Here is an 18,292-nt window from a genome sequence, read left to right as displayed (position 1 = left end):
CTACTCCGTAGTTCCTTCTCCTCCTCCTTCCCCCTCCCCTCCACCAGCCCAGATAATAGCTATATAAGCCTTTCGGAAAGGAAAATATATATAGATATATAATATCACAAGATTACGGGAATGGGTACACCTTTATGAAATCCGATGGGAAGTTTGGACAGAACTATCAAGCCACGAGCTATCGCAGCCCGAAGGAACACTTCGGCCTGTATCCTTTTCAAAAAAATATATGCGTGCGCTCCATAGACTTCCTGTCATTATTGGGACGTGGCATTGCGGCAGCTCGTGGGTGCAATACAATCTTTATCTTGGTGTGAGGAAGGAGAAAACTAACTGCTATTTGTTTCCTTACTTATTAGGGTTGGAAATCAGATAGTGGTGGCTTTTCCCCCTCTACACACACCCTTAAATAAAAAAATTTAAAAAGCTGGAAGCCCCGATCCGGATACAGTTAGTCGCGCATCAATTCCATCGAAATCAATAGAATTTATGTCAGTCGCGACTGACTATTGATTTTGATGCGAGGTGGAGTCTCCTCTGCTCAGCTTGGAAAACAGAAGCAGATGAGATGGTCCATTAAGTGTGGAAGGCATTCAAAATTCTACCAGGATGGTAATAGCTTTTTTTTGTGATGAAGACCAACCTAAATGCCATCACCAAACTTTCGAAATCTCCAGACCTCATCGGGCTCGACTGCTGAGCCCAAAACGGGGGTTGTTTTTTTTGGGGGGGGTCCTTTTGGAGAGGTGAGAAAAATCCGAAATCTGCGGGTCATAGGGCGCCTGCTTACTCGAAAGTAAGCCCCTGTGCTCAGTGGGAGTTTTATCTTCCCTTGCAGAGAGGATTGTAAGCTTCAGTGCTGACTTGAGGCTACAATCCTGTCCCCGCAGTGATTTCAAGGAGCTTAGGATGCATAAGGTCAGAAGGCTGGTTTCTCCGGATCGGGGCCTTGGGTTAAAATCTCTCTCTTGGGGGATCCAGAGACTTGGCTTCGTTTTGTGTGGGTTTTTTGTTTTTTTGTTTTTTTTTTGTGGTGGTGGTTCTGATCGAGGTGAAGTGCAAATGATCCGAAGGGACGCCAAGAACAAATAAAAATAAAAGCAAACAAATACATGCAGACCCGGAACTCCACGAGTAGAAGAAGAGTCCCGGTCACTCACTTTTCCCATTAGAAATTGGCAGAGAAATAATCGTCTGTCTGTCTCTCTTTCTCTCTCTTTCTCACACACACGCACACACATTTTTTTATATATAAAAAAATCCACCGCCCCCCCCCCCACCGCCCCTACCCCCCATTTTTTAAATTCTTCTTTCCTTCTCATCTCCGTTTCCAGACTGTGGCTGTTAAAACTCAAGTATCTGATGCAACGTGGAAGGAGGCCCGCCTCTCTTATCAAATTTCTCGTATTAAAGTGATCTTCGCAGAAAAAGGTCAGTTTCAAAACCTGTGAACTTCCCAGCTGCGCGTCTATTTCATCTAATTCTTTTAAATAAGTATATCTCTTCCCGCCAGTTTCTGAGCAAGCTCTACGTTTTCTTCTCCTCCTTAGTATTCTTATTATATTATTAGCAGTAGTAGAAGGGAGCTCTTCCCCTCCCTCCATTTAAAACGGAAAAAAACACCCACATTGTTCCTTTTATTTGTTCATCGCCTTGGGTCTATAATATAGAGAGAGTTCTTTCGTTCCGGGGAACGCCTCGTGCGTCTTTCGCCTTTCACATTTTAAGTCGCGCAGGACCAAGACAAAAAGTGGGGGGTGGCGGTGGCAAAGCCCTTCCTCCGGCTCCGTGTCGGCCTCAGTAGAGGAGAGCTGGCCGCGGAGGGAGGAGGAAGAGGCGGGCAGTCTTCTGCGCACGCGCGCGCTGGGATTGCAACGTGCCCCGGCGGCGGCGGCGGCTGCAGGAAGAGTCACAGGCCCAGGGCGGCCGCGTGCTTTTTGGCTTTGAGTCTGAGGTCCGCGATGCTGGAGTTCTTGCTGGTGGTCTTGGCCGCCGCGGCCGCCGCCACCACCGAAGCGGCCGAGGCGGACTCGGCGGCCAGCGTGGCCAGAGGGAGCCCGAAAGGCGGCGCCGGGAACATCATGTAGGGCGCGTGCGCGGCCAGGTGCGGGTGGAGGTGGTGGTGCGCGTGCGCCACGGCGCTGTCGAGCTGCAGCTGCGCCTGCACCTGAAAGGACAAGGGCGTCACGTTGCAATGACTGTCCTGAAAGGGGCAACGAGAGGGGAAAGGGGGGGGGGAGAGAAGAGTGTTAGGACGACCGCCATCTCAAACCCTCCCCGCAGCCTCCAGGGCTCCAAGCCGCCTCAGCCCACTTGGCAAGGGGAAAGGCCCGCGGAACTCAAGGAGACTTGACTTCTCAATACACATTCAGTGCCACCCTCAGCTACTTCTTGTTTATAGCGGGGTGGGGAAGGGACTAAAGGGGTGCGTGGTTTCACTAACTGAGGAAGGGGATCCTTCGGGGTTTGTGGCTTGCATCGATCCCCCTTTGCTACCTTTCCCCTCATTTTGTTCTGTTTTATTTGTTGAATTTATATAACTGCCCTAGACTGCCAGGAGGTCTCAGGGCACTTCACAAAATCAAATTATGAAACTGCAAAATATATAATCAAAATAACAACAACAACAACCCTATAACCACCCTTCCCCCCAAAAAACCCACCACATATTAAAAGGCCATAGGATGTCACTCCTCATAAATGGAGCACTGAAGATGCTTAGGATTGGGCTCTGTGCTTTTGTTTTAGTACCTGCCTTTAAAAGAGAGAGAGAAGGGTTCATGAGCACAAGCCTGATTGCGGCTGGATTGAGGGCTACAACCCTTTGTGCCTACTGAGCAAAATGTAACCAGGATTGCACCGTGGATTTATTTTGGGTTGATGAGACACCTAATCTCTGGGTTGTGGGTTTGAGCCCCACGTTGGGCGAAAGATTCCTACATGCCGGAGGGTTGGGCTAGATGACCCTTGCGGTCCCTTCCAATGCTACAATTCTGTCACTCTGTGATTTGTGCAGCATGCTTACTGGGAAGAAAACCAGCAGCAATGTTCAATGGAATTTAATCCGTTAGCACCGAAGCCTTACATTTGCACAACACCAGAGGAAGCTGCCTTGTACCGAGTCAGACCATGGGTCCAATCCATCTCTGTATAGATGGCTACCCTTACAATGAGCCGTGGCAGCAGCACTCTGGGCCTCCAGGTCTAGGTTTGTCCAACCCCTACCTGGAGATACTGGCGACTGAACCCGGACCCTTCTCTATGCAAGGCAACCGCCCCAGCTCTTAGCTACCAGACAGTTTCTAAACAAATGAATGAATGGAGAAAACTAACCAAAACCTAATTGCTGGCACTGAAACAACCAAGTCATCATATTCACGAAAGCAATAACCAGTTAACGGCATTTGAGGTATACAGCTCAGCTTCAGAACTTCTATCACAGTCCTGAAAGATCTGGCCTCTGTCAAAACAAAAGTCCCTGAGCATGTGCAGAATGCCTTTCCTTAGGACCCAAGTAATCATAGCTAGCCCTCACAGCTTTAGAATTCGAGCACGGCATAGCCACAGAGCCTAGGACCTGCCGATCAGAAGGTCAGCAGTTCGAATCCCCGCTACGGGGCGATCTCCCGTTGCTCGGTCCCTGCTCCTGCCAACCTAGCAGTTTGAAAGCACATCAAAGTGCAAGTAGATAAATAGGTACCGCTCCGGCGGGAAGGTAAATAGTGTTTCCGTGCGCTGCTCTGGTTCGCCAGAAGCGGCTTAGTCATGCTGGCCACATGACCCGGAAGCTGTACGCCGGCTCCCTCGGCCAATAAAGCGAGATGAGCACCGCAACCCCAGAGTCGGCCACAACTGGACCTAATGGTCAGGGGTGCCTTTACCTTTACCTATAGCCAGAACACAATTTGTGATTTTTTCCCCCAGGTCCTTGAGTGCTTATTTAAGACAGGCTATTTCCTGAAAAAGACACACCTATTGCTTAATCCAGTGGTTTTCAACCATGGCACCCTGGGGTGCCTTGCATGATGGTCAGGGGTGCTGCGGGCAACACTGGCCTCTGTCCCTCTTTCCTTCCCTCCCTCCTCTGATGCCCTCTCGCATCTCTGCCTCCCAAAGGCTTGCACAGCTGTTTGTTGCAGCACCCTGGCTACAAGCTCCCCAGGCGAATGGTACTTCTTGGGCTGACCAGGAAGTGCTGGTTGCCAGAAGCTGAGGCAGCCTTGGAGTAAGCAAGCAAGCGGGTGAGGAAGCCCAGCCAGTCCACCAGCCCTTGCGGCTGGCAATGGACAGGCAAGCGGGAGGCCAGGCTGGCCTTTCTTGTGCTTGCTGTGTGCAAGACCTGCCTGGGAGCCGAGTGCCCAGGGCTGAAGGGGCGCCTTTCCACCAAGCAGGCCCAGAAAAAAGGGTGAGAGGTTGCCAGCTCTGTAGGCAAGGGGTGACATAATTGGGCTCCTGAACCCCACAGGGGTGCCACAAAACAGACACTTCAGGTTGCGTTTTTTTGGGTTGCGGACCACCGAAACCTGGAAGTACCAGAACGGGTTACTTCCAGGTTTCGGCGGTCGTGCATGTGCAGAAGTGCTAAATCGCGCTTTGCACATGCACAGAAGCTCCGAATCGCAACCCGCATCTTGCATGGATCACATTCGCAACACGAGTGTCCGCTGTAGTTGGTTAAGGGAGCCATGGACTCAAAAAGGTTGAAAACCTCTGGCTTAATCCCAAGCGTATGAGGTCTTTCTGTAGTTCCCAAGTAGTGGGAAAAAACTGCTTCTGAGCACAGTCACAGGGCCTGTATTATAACAGGTCTAAGCCTTGACTCATTGAGCCCTGAGCCAAGTGATAGTATTCATCCTATAAACATATGCAAAGTGTTACCCCTCACTGCCATATTTTAGGGATTGCACAAAAGACTTCCAGGTCACATTACGTTACTTTCATGCAAGCTTAATCCCCCAGCTCTGGGATGGGAACCTGTGGCCTGACAGTTGTTACTAGACTACAACTCCCATCACTTCTGACCGTTGGCATGCATAATCCCTGGTCGCCTTTCTTCTGAGTTTACTCGACCGGCAGAGACGGATGGGAGCTGAAGTCCAACAACTGCTGGAGGACCACAAGTTCCCCATCTCTGCCTAGCACATTTCCTCTTGTAAACTAAGCCTCTCTGGTTGGCTAGACAGCAGACAATCTAATTGGTAATTTGGTTAAATATGCAAGCTGTTTCTCCTGGACGGCCTTGTGAAATGCAGTAAGTATGCACTGATCTGTGGATGGGTGCTCCTTCCTTATCTCCCTGAACGTTCTGACTAGTTGGGCCATGTCCTACATTGATTAACTTGTCAGTTTCGTGTGCCTTCTGCCAGCAGCATGTACCTTATTGCAGGCTCTACTCATAAGTAGTGCTGCTTTGCCTATGGCTGAGAGGTACCCTCATGTGTCGACTGCTTCTGGTTTTCTGCTTGCGGTTACTGCCAGCTGGTTTTGCATGCTAGATGACCAACCATAAGCAAAATAGAGGCTAATTGGCTGCCCTTCTCTCTCTCTCCTCCCTCTACACTTAACACAGATTCCTGCTTTCCAATGAATGGGCTTGATTGCCCTTTTTTCCAGTTTGCTTGTTCACTCATCTGCTTTGACCATTTTTTTCTAAACATTTTTGCTTGATCATCTGTCCGCACCATCTGAAGACAGGTGAAGTAATTATCCTGCCCTAAGGTCTATTTAATTAAAAAAACCAGAGCAAAAGGAGAAACAGGCATTCGCCGTGGATGCTAACCTGCCCTTGGCTACAATCCTGCACACATTCAGTTTGCTTAAATGCCACTGAACTTCAAGACTGCAGCCTTGATAGCATCAAGACAGTGCAGAGGACCCTCCTTTATCTTGCTCCTTTCCTCTCAGCTCTCTAATGACTGTACACATCTGTGTTCTCAGTCATCTCCCATATGACCTTTATGGTGTTATTACCCACACCTTATCAACCCCAGCACCAGCCACAGTTTGAGACAACTATTGTTGCCACTGCTTTTATTTATCATGGATGCAGACAACCGGCAGAGTCTTCTCTCTCCCCTCCTTACCCTCATTTCGCAAGGGAGAGTCTCTCACCCTACACATGGCTCATGCAGCCCAGACCCACGCATGTTTAGTCAGAGGTTAGCCCCGCTGAGTTTCATGTGCCTAGGCCAGTGCTTAAGAGACAGCTGTTTGTCTACAGCCAAATGATGAGCAGTTTCAATTTAGAGCACACCAATATCATTGCCATTAGAAGACTGACCACTGAGGTCAATAAGCCTGAAATGTGCAATTTCTCTAGGACAGAAGACAATCTACGAAAGCTATGGAAGAAGAACCCACTGAGTTTTGAGGTCCAACATACTTATTCTTAATTAGATTACTCAGAAGCTCTGTTGAAATCAGCTGAAGATAACTTCCAAGTAATTACCATAATTCAGGGGCTGAGTTAGGAATGTTTATGCCCGCTGAAGTTATGCCAGAGTGGACTACAGTTCCCATCATGTGAGGCCGTTGGCTACACTAGCTGGGCCTGGTGGGAGCTTAAGGCCAAAAATCTTAGGAGGATAACAAGCTTTAGAAGAGGACTTGACTGTGCCAGGGGTACCTTACCATCAGGCTTGTAAGGTTTGCTTTTCATTACCAATGTAGGTTGCTAAAGATAGACACTACTCTAAAAAGGGGAAATAAAAGTGGTATCTGTAGGACTCAGGCTCTCCTGTTAAAATTAATCCAGACTACATGCCTGCTAGTTCACAAAGCCACATAAAACTTGTGGAGTTTTTTTGTTTTCAGAAAACCACCACAACTGGCCACCCCCCTACTGATCGTATTAGTAGAATTAAATAAATACACACACCATATAGTCATGCACACCTATGTATTTTTGCATTGATAAACCCATCAAAATCAATTCCTCTCATTTGGGTGGAAGCTCAGGAATTCACAGGAGCCTACAGAGAGCTGGGCAGGCTCACTGAGGCTGCCACCCTAAGTGAATTTACTAGGCAATAAGCCACATTAAACACCTTAAGTTCTGGGTAAACATGCATAGGAGTTGAGAGAGAACCTGGCTTAAATGAGCCCTTAAAGCTGTGGTCCTCTGCCACAGCCCCGTGGTGGAGCACCTGCTTTTCATGCCGAAGCTCCCAGTTTCAATCCCTGCCAACTCCAGGTATTGCTGGGAACACCCATCTCTGTATCACTTCCAGTCAGTTTTAGACAATCCTAAACCAGCTGGACTCATGATCTGACTCGGTACTGTATAACTTCCTGCGTGCCACTTTCGAGAGAGGAAACCCCACGGCGTTTCCAAATACTAAGCATGAACGAGATCCGCTGAGCATCTAATGGGAAACCCAGATTCACTTCCCGATCCCTGGTACGCACAAACGCCGCCTCAGCACATTTCGGACTTTCCGGATCCTAAGCACTCTTCCTAGGAAGTAAGCTCCCTCGAGACTAATGGGACTTAATTCCCCTTTAAATCAGTACCACCATTTAAATCTGCAGCACCGAACGGCAGAAAAGCTGCAGCAGCCGCCGCCCTGCGCGCCTTTAATACGCGCTGGCCAAGTCCCACTGAGCTCAACGGAGCTTGTTTCCAAGAAAGCACACAGAGACCGGGTCGGACTGCACGGCACATGCACTCAGGATCGGTGTGTTCAGTGCCCAGACAAAACACACACGCCTCCAATCTCCCCCCCGCAGGAAGGCAACTTTTAAACATTCCTTTTGCGCATATGATTGACCAGCCAGAGAGAGAGAGAGGGATAATGGGGCACCTGCGGGAAGGCCATCTTGTGGCCCTTCCTACCATTGTGGGGCTGACGCCCACGGGATTCTCCCTTTGTACTTGCCTGCTGGAAAGGCATCCTCAAAGCCCCCACGTTCACGTAGGGGGCAACCCGGCACGCTTCGAACTGGCTGGCTGCTCCTATGAGGACTCCTGCAAGAACAGAGGCAGGGATCGGTCAGAAACTGACCTAAAAAGGCACAGGACATCTATTTTTTATTTCACTTCTCTGGGAATGCTCCCTTGGCTCTTTGCGCGCTGGCAGAGCATATTGTGCCCAATGGGGCTTATTTCCAGGCAAGTGTGCAGCCTTAGGCAAGGAAAAGCCTGGGGGTTTGGGAGAGAGGCAAAAGGAGGCCCCCAAGAGCCTAGAATTTAAAGGGGAAGGTTGTATTCCCTGGGCCAGAAACGTTTGAACCCGTTTACGCGCGCCGCTGATAAAATCCACCTACCTTTGTGGAGTTGGTTTTCTTGCTTTCTGCATTTAGCTCTTCTGTTCTGAAACCATACCTGCGCAGACAGGAAGAAGGCGAGCTCAGTACAAAGCTATTTATCTATTTATCTACACACAGTGATTTCTCTGGTCGTGCTTAAAACCATTCAATGACCCCAGCAGCGTTATCTTCCTGGCTCCTACTGGAAACTCCGCACTGCGCGTGCGACCTAAAATAATCTAGGCCCACAGTTTTGACCAGGGTGTCCAGAGGGGAACGAGGAGCGGGGTCTTGCATGCACCTTTAATAGTTTCATGACAAGCCACAGAAGAAATTCCTTCTTCTATATTACTATTAAAGGGGCAAGCGAGACCTCTTTGGTTTGCCTCTGAACACGCCAGTAAATTGGACACTTAGGAGACAACCCTACGCACACTTACCTGGGGAAAAGTCTCATGAAACCAAGTAGGATTGGCTTCTGGGTTAAATAGGATTACACTGTTAGGTGCAAACATGTCCTTTCTTCTATCTTATTTTTAAGAGTTTACATAGTAATCAAGAAAGTTTAGTAAACCACATAACCAGATTTCAGTTTTCTTGAAGTTTCTTAACGATTTTGGGATCAACAAGCCCCCTCCCTCCCCGTTTCTAGGGAGAAGCAAATGTATCCCTTTCGAAATGTTGCACTCCAGAGAGTTTTGGATTATGTGCGTGCCAGATTTCAGCCATCTGCGCGTCACATAAACTGTTGGGAAGTGCCTAAGTCTTGCTTCGACTTTTTAAAGAGAAAACAGCAAAGGGTTCCGCGTTCAGAGGAGTCTAGAAATTGGGGTGACTTGTGTAGCAAGTTTCAAATTCTCGAATAGTTTGAGAGTGACCATTTTGAGCTGCAACATGGAGTCTCCTCTGATTTGGGAGGGAGTCTCGTTTTCAGATATTTACAGTAATCAACTTCCTTGGACTACACGTGCTCTACATTTCAGTTCTTTAGCTCATATAGAAGTAGTCCCCTAGAACTTCAACACACACACAATTACACAAGCCAGTAACTGAATCCGTAACTCTGTGCATCTTCACATGCAACACCAACCTAGTTCTCTGATTTCCCTTACCTTCTCTCTCTCCCCGCCTCAGTTCCGATCCAAAACAAATCCAAAACACCATTCTATCAGTCTCCTTTTCCTCTTTCACAGTTACTATTTTAGGCTTGAATCCTAAAGAAAGATGCTTCTGAAAACTTTGCATATTTACTCCGAAGCAAAACCCACGTTTCAATAGAAGTTTATCCAAGTTGGTGTGCTCAGAGTGCAAGGTGCAGCCTTACTTGGAAAGAGTTATGACTAAAATCAGTTCAACTCACTCCCTTTCCGAGTAAAAGTGAGGCACAGCTCTTACATTTAATCTTCAGTTAAGAGCTAAAATCCTATACACACCGACATGGAAGCAAACCTCGCTGAACTCACAATAGGACTTACTTCTGAGTAGACAAGAATAGGATCGCTCCCGTTAAGCAGGGGAGTTAGATGGGCGAAATTTGGCTAGTTCCCGTTGGGTTAGGATAGAAGGGCCGTTTCGTTGCTAATTATAATTCCAAACTGCGTTTCAGGGAGGGGAGAGTTTACTTAGGAGTCGTTTTGCTAAAACGAATGGGAAATATTACAAGGCCAGGGGCCAGCTGCATGTCCCTCCAGCCCTCGGGAGTAGATTGCACCACCAGCATTGGAAAGGCAAGGAGGACGCCTAGGATGGGCCTGGGATGAAGCTGACGAACGCCTAAACTTTGCCTGAGCGTCGCTCCCTCCCTGCCCGCTTTAGAAACGGAACTTAAAAGAGCGCAGTTCTAGGATATGGACAGTTGCCGCCTGTTCTGGTTCTTGCTCAATTACTTTCTCGGGGCCCGTTTCATCTTTCGCCAGCCGAATCCCCATCAGGCCTCCCCCCTCCCCTCCATCTCGCCGTGCTATCTAATGCTAAAACACACACACACACCACACAAAAAACTAGTGATAAAGGGGTTTAGATGTTTGCGCAATAAGACCCGAGAAGAATGCGCTCATTAAAAGCCTGTAATATTAATTAGCTTTATCTTCAAGAAAAACGAAACACCAAAGCGTTTAATGACTCACTTTTGGGGGGTAATTACTGTCATAAAAGCTTCACTACAAAGAAGTTGGAAAATTCTCTGTTCCTCTGTGCAGTGGAGTGTAACACAGAAGCGGAATAATTGTCTCATTATTATGATAATCTAATTTGCTGCCATCGGAAGAGATGGGGGGAGAGAGCTTCACTCCAGGCAAGGAGATAACTTTGGCAGTTGGAAATGGGGAAAAGTTTGAAAACCTGAGAGATAGAATATGAGGTGTACTTACAGCCTTGGGGCCAGGCAGGTGTGCTTGGGCAGCCCGACCCTATGCGTTTCCACGCAGATGTAAGCCCCATTGAGTTCAATAAGGTTTGCTTGCTAAGTCCCATTGAACTCAGAAGGACTGGCCTCCGAGTAAACCGGGGAGGGGGAGAGGATCGGGCACTTATTTCACCCCCATTCATTTCAGTGGGAGTGTGTTTCACATCTCTGCCATTGAAATCAATGGAACTTAAAAGTGCTTTAAAATCTTGAGCCCAGATTTATATATTGGGGGAAAGCGCTGGGGAGAGAGATCTGTTTTCCATCTCAAAGGTCCTCACTATCATGTGATCCTTCTTCCCTCAAGACCCTTTTAAAGGCGGGGGAGGAGAGGAGGGGCAACGAGGGACGTGAAAGCTGATTGGGATCTTATTCTTTAAACTGTCAACATCTGCAGGCACGAATCCTGTCCGTTTCCACATTCAAACGAACATCCCAGGAGTCTGACACACGCAGTGTGACGTTTCTTTCGATGGCGCTTCCTTCCAAGGAAGCAAGATATGCCAACCGATCCTGGGAATTATGACAGCCGGAGGTCGCCATCCTGGTTGCGCTTTCCGAGCAGAAGGCCCCACTGAGCAGAGTCGGTCCCTTTTCCAGGCAACAAGATCGGTCTGCGCGCTCGCTGACCTGGGAGCCGGTCAACACGAACTTGCACGAGATCGCAACCGCGCAGTCCGATCCTGTGCATTTTCACAAAGCAACACACCTTTGAAAAGCGCGCCGTTAGATTGCGCGCCTAAGCGTGCTTACTCGAAAGTAAACCCACGGTGTCTACTTCCGAGTAAAGATGGCTAGGGAAGAATGAAGGGGGGGGGGCGTTCATTTCAGCTTCCAGCCCATATCCCTGCCGCCTTCCAGGCTCGCTTTCTCACCATCTGCCAATGGGAGCTGGGAAGCAAAGTTTGAAACAAAATCACAGCGAAGCGTTTTCTGGGGCCATTTAAAAGGAAGGAGGCCTTAATTTATGCAAATCTCTGAAAGTTATTCTGTATGGATTATGGTGGGCACTGGTTATTCTTTTGTTGAGTCAGGCAAATCTCCCTCCGTAGGTATCGCCGCCTACATAGAAATCTATATATAATATAGATATGGACATACAGCCACACTCCATAGCGTGGTGTGTGTGTGTGTTTATAAAATCAGAGGCAGATAAAAAAAGAAGGAAGAATCTTTTTCTTTAAGCTGCGATGTCTTTTCAAAAATTCTGCTCTCCCCCAACACTGTCTCTCACACAAACCCTTTTATACGTACGTACACACACACACACACACACACAACCCCTTTGCTACAACGTGGCTGTTCAGTGTCTGCCTTTATCCGATTACAAGATGCAGAGAAAAAGCCTTTAAGAGCCGAAGAGCCGTTTTGGTGCAGATGGCAGAGCCTACGAGCAACAAAGATGGAAGGAAGGGGGGCGGGAGAGAGAAGGTATCTGTTACAAGCCAGGAGTCGCTGCTTAGCCTCCCGGCTGCAGATGTTCGGGGGGCCTGGAAGTGCTCTCCATGTGTTCCTACAAAGGCGGCCCAGTTTTCTGCGGAAACGGCGCTGGAATGACGAGTCGCCTTCGCTCCCGGTGGACAAGGGTCCCCGGGCCTCTGGCTGGAGCCGCGCTTCTACCTCTGGACCCAAGTCCTGCCTTTTCTGGACCAGAGCCTCTTTTTTCCTCTGGGGGTGGGGGACGGGGGCAGCTTGACAAAGATCCCCAGCAATCTCTGGACAGTGTAAGGGGAAGATGGTCTCCAAACAGCTCTTTGAAATCCGGCTGCATTAGCCAAGCCCCGCGCTGCCTGTATCTGTTCCTTTTCTGAGTCCCTGGGGGATTTTTTTAATTACTTCCCCTTTTAAAAAAAGTAAATGGACTGTAACTGTGTACACTTTAGCAACTCCCAATTTCGTTTATTAGTCAGCCCTTCTATAAAGTTAATTCATACATCCGCCTTCTACTTTAAAAAAGAAAGAAAGAAAAGGAACTGAGCTAGGATCAATGTTTAAAGGCAGAAGGAGAATATAATACACATGGACTCGGTATTTTCCCCACACGGAAAGCTTAGCTATCCGAAGTCTTAGAAACCGCACTTAACCACACTACCAACCACACTTACACACCTACTTTGAGCACTGCTCACTGTCCTCAATTGGCTCAATTTTTTCTCACTAGCTACTGTTTCAGCTTTAGATTGTAAGCTCTTTCGGGCAGAGACCTTTGCTTTTTAAAAAAAATGATACTGTAAAATACCATGGACCTGGATGGCTCTAAAGATAGCAAGCGGAGAATCGGAAGAAATGGGACACAAGAGAGGTCAGCACATCTCGATGTGGGCGGAACTATGGAAGCAAAATTCATCTATGAAGATGGAAACAGCCCCTTGTAGCCCCAAAACGCACCAGGAAATGACATTCCCTCCCAACTCATAGGTGTATATTTAGGATGAGGCCGAAAGCGCGCAGATACTACAACACAAGGTCTGCTGTACTCCAGATTCGCCACTCTTGTCTACTCAGGACCAGGAACAACCTTTTGGTGGATGCCCCCTTCCTCTCCTAGCGCCATACTATCCCCCCCCCCAAGCAAAGGCTTGCAGAAGAAGGGCACCCACCGGATCCGAACCTACCGCTACCAACCATCCATGAAAGAGGAAGCACTTTGTGACTTGCTTGCCAATGCAGCGCGCGATCCACTGAGCCTCTTGGTTCAGAACAACAGAGCGCAGTGGGAAGGAATCCGGAGTCGTGCCAGCTCCCGGGGCAGCTAGTCCGTATGAAGGTCCCTTCCCGGGATCCTCGTGGAGGAGCCCCTCCCCAGCAGAAGCCGAAAGGATTTCCATGCTTACCTGCACCCGAGCTTCGGACAAACCCAACCTCTGGCTGAGCTCCTCTCTCATGAAGGCGTCCGGGTAATGGGTCTCGTCGAAGAGCCTCTCCAGCTCGTTCAGCTGCTCCAGGGTGAAATTGGTCCGGCTTCTCCTCTGCTTGATTTTCGTCTGTCCTTCGTCTTCCATCACTTTGGCATCCTCTTTGCGGTCCTTCAGCTCGGGGGAAACTGGAGACGGAGCAACAACAAGAAAATAAAGAGGCAAAACCAAAACACCACCAGAGACATACAAGCAAAACAAAACCAAAAAGCAACTACCCAACCATCCCTGGACCACGAGGCCAGTGCCTGATCTGGGTTTCCAACAAACACAAAAACTGCCTTATGCCATAGCAGAGCCTTGGTCCATAGAGTTCAGGATTGCCTGCACTGGCTGGCAGCGGCTCTCTGCGATTTTAGGCCGGCCAATCTCTCTCACCAGCCCTACCTGGAGACGCCGGGGATTGAACCTGGGACCTTCTCCATGCAAAGCAGAATCTCTGCCACTGAGCTCTGGCCCTTCCCCCACTTGTGTTTTTACCTTAAGTCAAGCAGAAGGGGGGGAGGAGGAGGAGGAGGAGGAGGAGCAGCGGTGGCAGGGATCAATGAAACGCTCAAAGGTCACCTCTCTTCCCAGTGGCGAGGCTGAGCGAAGGAGGGCCCAAGCAGAGCCCCGCGAGCTGGTACCCGGCGCCTGGGCGGCCGAGGGCGCAGCCTGGCCCGGGTCGCTCGTGGCTTCGCTTCAGATCCCAGGCCCACCAGAAGGAAAGCAGCATGTCCCCTGGGCGATCAAAGGAGGAACTTAGAGGCTGCACTTCCTAGGAAGTGTAAGCCTCGTTGAATCCAGTGGGACTTACATTTATGCGTTATAATTATAACCCCCCCCCTCTCTCTCTCTCTCTCTCACACACACACATATGTGACCGCTGCTCCCACAGCGCAATCCAAGGTACTTCTACACAGAAGTTAAAAGCCACACTGAGTTCAAAAGGGTGTTCACAAGTCTTAGCATGCAGTCTTACAAGTGTGTTTTTATGGGATCGCAGACTGTCCCTGAATGGTTTTGCCCTGGATCTTGTTCCAGGCTAGGAAGGCCCACCCTAGTCATTGGAAACAGAGTTCTCTATTTCCAAAGGACCAGCCCCTGTCCTCCTCAACTTTTGTTTTGCCCTGCCCGGACCCGGGCGCCTGCTTCAGTTCTAAGTGCGCTGACCTGCGCGCTTTGATCGAGGTGGGCCCGGGGTTTCTGCCAGCAGTTCCCAAAGCCACCGCAGAACGCAGGTCCATCCTATCTATTTATTTGAGTGTGTTAAGTTTAAGTCTAGAAAGACTTTAAAAATCGGCCCAAGAGCTGGCTCTCCTCCTGCACAGCGGTCAGCTTGGTCTTTGACAGCGATATTATTATTATTATTAGGAGAGACGCTCCGAGCAATGCGTAGTCTACACCTGTCTGGGAAGGGGCAGCAGGTATGTCCTGAGAACTCCACGGTCTTCTCAGGAGGAAGAGAGGGAGAGGGACCTCTTTCCCTAATTCCGGTTCGGGACAACAAGAAACAAGTCCGGGATACGCACGCCCCGAAGTCCCAAAGACTTTAAGGTCTCCCTTCCTCCCTCTCGCACCGGTCACGGCACGCCTCCCATTGAAAGCGCCGGCAAGATCCCATAGAACTGCAGCGCCCTTACGCTCCGAGTCTTCTCGACGTTGGCGCTGGCTGCTGTGAAACCCGCGTGGCCTTTCAAGTGGCACCTTTTCAAAATCACAGCAGCAGGTGTCGATGGGGGATCTGACGCGCGACCGCCGCTGCAGTGGCTTCTTGAAGCCTCCTGCTTGCGGGGAAGTCAAGGCATCCTTGCCTTTATTTACTAGGGAGGTGGAGAAGGAGCCCCCTAAATGGTATAGTTATCGGAGCAACTGTTTTTGAAGTAAGAAGAGTGCGCAAAGTTTGATCACCCTCCTGCTTCCTCCCACTAAAGCTCCGTCTGTTTCCCCTTCACCCTGTCGAAATATATATTGTAGGCTCCTTGAGGCAGGGATCTTCCGACCTGATAATACTGTGCAGAACGCCGTGCCCGATGATTGAAGTATTGCTCGTTTCCCGTCTGCCCTTCCGCAACACCAACCGTTTCACACATTTCGCTTTGGACACTAGGCCCTGTGTAAACGTGGCGGCGTGACGCGGTTCATTCAGGCTGCGGGGGGTTTCCTAATCTACAAACCGGGTTCCCCCGCTTCCTTCCTTCCCTCCCCGAATGTATTTGCCCACCGCCACACCGAAGTTTGTTTACTGGAGCTGCGTTGGTCTCTAATCATATTCAGAATTTGTTTATAAAATCATTTCCGGATGATGTCTGCTGTTCAGTTCCGACCTGGAGAGAGCTACTTTCCTTGAACAAAAGAGTTGAAATAAACCCTCCTCCCTCGACTATGACATCTGCATCCTCAAACCGCACGCAGGTATTCAAATATGCTTGAAAGCCGAGGGGATCTTTGGATAAGCAAACAGGAGAGGTTTGATGCTGTTTTTTGCAAAGCGCATTATCATTTATTCCTCTTCCTCTCCCCCACCACCCTACACACCAGTATAAAATCTTAAAGAGGTCGAGAGCATCGAGGAATAAAAGCGAAACACTTCGCTTGGATTTCAGCATTACTTATTAGCAGTGTTCCTAACATTGCATAACTACTTAGAAATGTATGGTTTGTTTTCAAATAACTATTCACCCTTCCTAGGAAATGCACTTGGAGAAAAAGAAGTACCATATAGGCTCCCTTCTTTTAGTGTACCCAATATTTGATACTTTTATTCACAAATAAACAACTGCGTTTCAAACTTTTAATGATATTTAGGGAGGTTTCTAAGCCGCCTTAAACAGAAATAAATTCGTTTTATTTCGCATTTGTTTCCAGTGCCACATCCCCTCCCCCTCATTTTACATTGCAAATAGGATAGGGTCTCCATAGCAGGAGCAAATTAATTATCTGCTTAAATATTTTGATAGCTAGAAGTCGGGGCCACATATTATTTTCGCTCAGTTGGGAACAAAATAGTCGGCACATCTTAATTTACAATACGTTGGGCTCCTACACTGCGTAAATTACTTTAAACGGGAGAAGAACCATTACAGGGATAACCTCCCGGATTCAAAAACCTGTCACCGTTTCCAGAGCAGCTCAACGCAAAGCCTGACAATCAGGATTTTATTCTTCCCATTTACTCACGGAGGAAATATTTGTGCATATAACTAGACACACATGCACAAGCCAAACTATGGTCTGCCTAACCCAGGATGGCGAGAGCTTGTGATTTTACAGCTTCCCTTCCTTGGGATTGGGAAGAGAGAAAGGACAAAAAAGCCCACATCCCCCAAACGTAGCTAGAGTTCAGCCAGGAAAAAAGGGCACACATTATCAGGTCCCAGACGATCTGGACCGGACTAGCAGCCTACGGTCAAGCGATGGCCGGCTTGCGGTGTTCTGACAATCTGGCCGCTTTGAAACGGCCCAGAAAAAGTATCCATCCACATTAATGGAGGGGGCTCTTTCCCCCAGTCGAAAAGACCAGCCGGCTCCGCGTCTGGACGCCAACGCGCGCGCTGTGCCTCCTCCATCCGTTCCCTGGCAAGTTCCCCCGCCGCTGAGGTCCAACCGGACGTAGCAGCGCGCATTTGGGGAGGTGGTGGTGGGGGTCCTCGGAGTCAAGCCACACACATGGTCCCCACCCCGCCCACCCCAGGAAGCACCCTTCCCCCGATTCTCCCCCTCCCCCTAGTACTCCCAGCATCTGGTTCTTTACGCGCGGTCCCCTGCCTCCAGCCAGCCTGCCAGGCGCCCCCCCCGACCCGCTGGGCAGAGGAGGGCTCGTTACCTTCGCTGAGCTTGGGGGTGCCCGTGTCCCTGGCCCTGTCGACGGCGCCCATGTCCAGCTCTCGGACCGGCGACCGGCCACCTGCGCCGCCGCCGCCTCCTCCGCCTCCTGCTCCGGCCGCCCCCCGAGCTGCGGGGCTGCTGCCGTCCTCGCGGCCGGGCTCGCTGGATCCTCCGGACTCCTTGGCTCCCCGGACGGGTCCGCTCTCCAGAACCTCCCGGTAGGTGATGAGCTCCTTTTTCTCTTTCACTTTCTGATCAAACGACTTGGAAACAAAAGCGGTAAGTTCTTCCATCGCCGGCGCTGCGCTGGGCTCTTTTTTCCTCGCCCTCGCTTGCCTCCTCTAGCTGCTCCAAGCCCCCCAAGAAACACATCAAGGGGGTTAGGGAGGAGGAGGAGGAAGAAGAAGAGGAGGAGGAGGGGTGGGAGAAAAGAGGGGGGAGGGTGTGGGCAAGGTGCGGGGGGGGGGAGAGAGAGAGAAGCCGCAGAGGGGCTGGAGAGTTAAAGGGGAGCTGATGCCTCGCAACTGGAGCGGGCTTGTGAAAACGCGAAGATCTTTGACAATTCTCCCCGCCAAGAGTTCAGATCTGATAGGGCTGGGAGCTCTTGAAGTCCCCACTATTTATACTTTGCGAAGCCTGCCCCTTGTTCGGAGCAAATTACCTCCCCTTTGGAACTGGGAAGGAACCCCCTTCTCCTGGAGCAGCCCAGCACCACCACCAAGGAGAACAAGAGCCAAACTGGGAAAAAAGGGGGAGGGAGGGAGGGAGAGCGAGCGGGGGGGGAGGGAAATAGAAAGAGAGACCTCCTCCTCCTCCCTCAGCTTCCTCCCACCCCCCCCCTCTTCCAGATCCAGTGGCCAGGGGTTGCTCTCGGCCATTAATCCAGGATTGACAAGAATCCCTAATTAATTTAATTAGG

General features: G+C 49.8%; 1 protein-coding gene across 1 annotated transcript; it reads right to left on the bottom strand.

The window, feature by feature from the left end:
• Positions 1 to 1,246: 1,246 nt before the first annotated feature.
• SHOX2 (SHOX homeobox 2) lies at positions 1,247 to 17,810 on the bottom strand. The gene is made up of 5 exons (XM_083615044.1): positions 17,372 to 17,810; positions 13,486 to 13,694; positions 8,266 to 8,323; positions 7,878 to 7,966; positions 1,247 to 2,203 (listed from the first exon to the last, which is right to left on the bottom strand). The coding sequence occupies exons 1-5, from the start codon at positions 17,664 to 17,666 to the stop codon at positions 1,910 to 1,912; spliced, it is 945 nt and encodes a 314-aa protein (XP_083471170.1). The 5' UTR covers positions 17,667 to 17,810; the 3' UTR covers positions 1,247 to 1,909.
• Positions 17,811 to 18,292: the final 482 nt, after the last annotated feature.

The sequence above is a fragment of the Podarcis filfolensis genome (genome assembly GCF_964270895.1).
Source record: "Podarcis filfolensis genome assembly, chromosome: 5".
Lineage (NCBI taxonomy): Eukaryota > Metazoa > Chordata > Lepidosauria > Squamata > Lacertidae > Podarcis > Podarcis filfolensis.
This window is presented reverse-complemented; position numbering and strand designations above follow the sequence as displayed.

Excerpts from the sequence above, each read along its gene's own strand:
- SHOX2 (XM_083615044.1), bottom strand. The coding sequence starts at position 17,666 with ATGGAAGAACTTACCGCTTTTGTTTCCAAGTCGTTTGATCAGAAAGTG. Across the intron at positions 8,324-13,485 it reads TGTCCGAAGCTCGGGTGCAG|GTATGGTTTCAGAACAGAAG; the intron begins GTAAGCATGGAA and ends CTGTCTGCGCAG. Across the intron at positions 7,967-8,265 it reads AGAAAACCAACTCCACAAAG|GAGTCCTCATAGGAGCAGCC; the intron begins GTAGGTGGATTT and ends CTGTTCTTGCAG.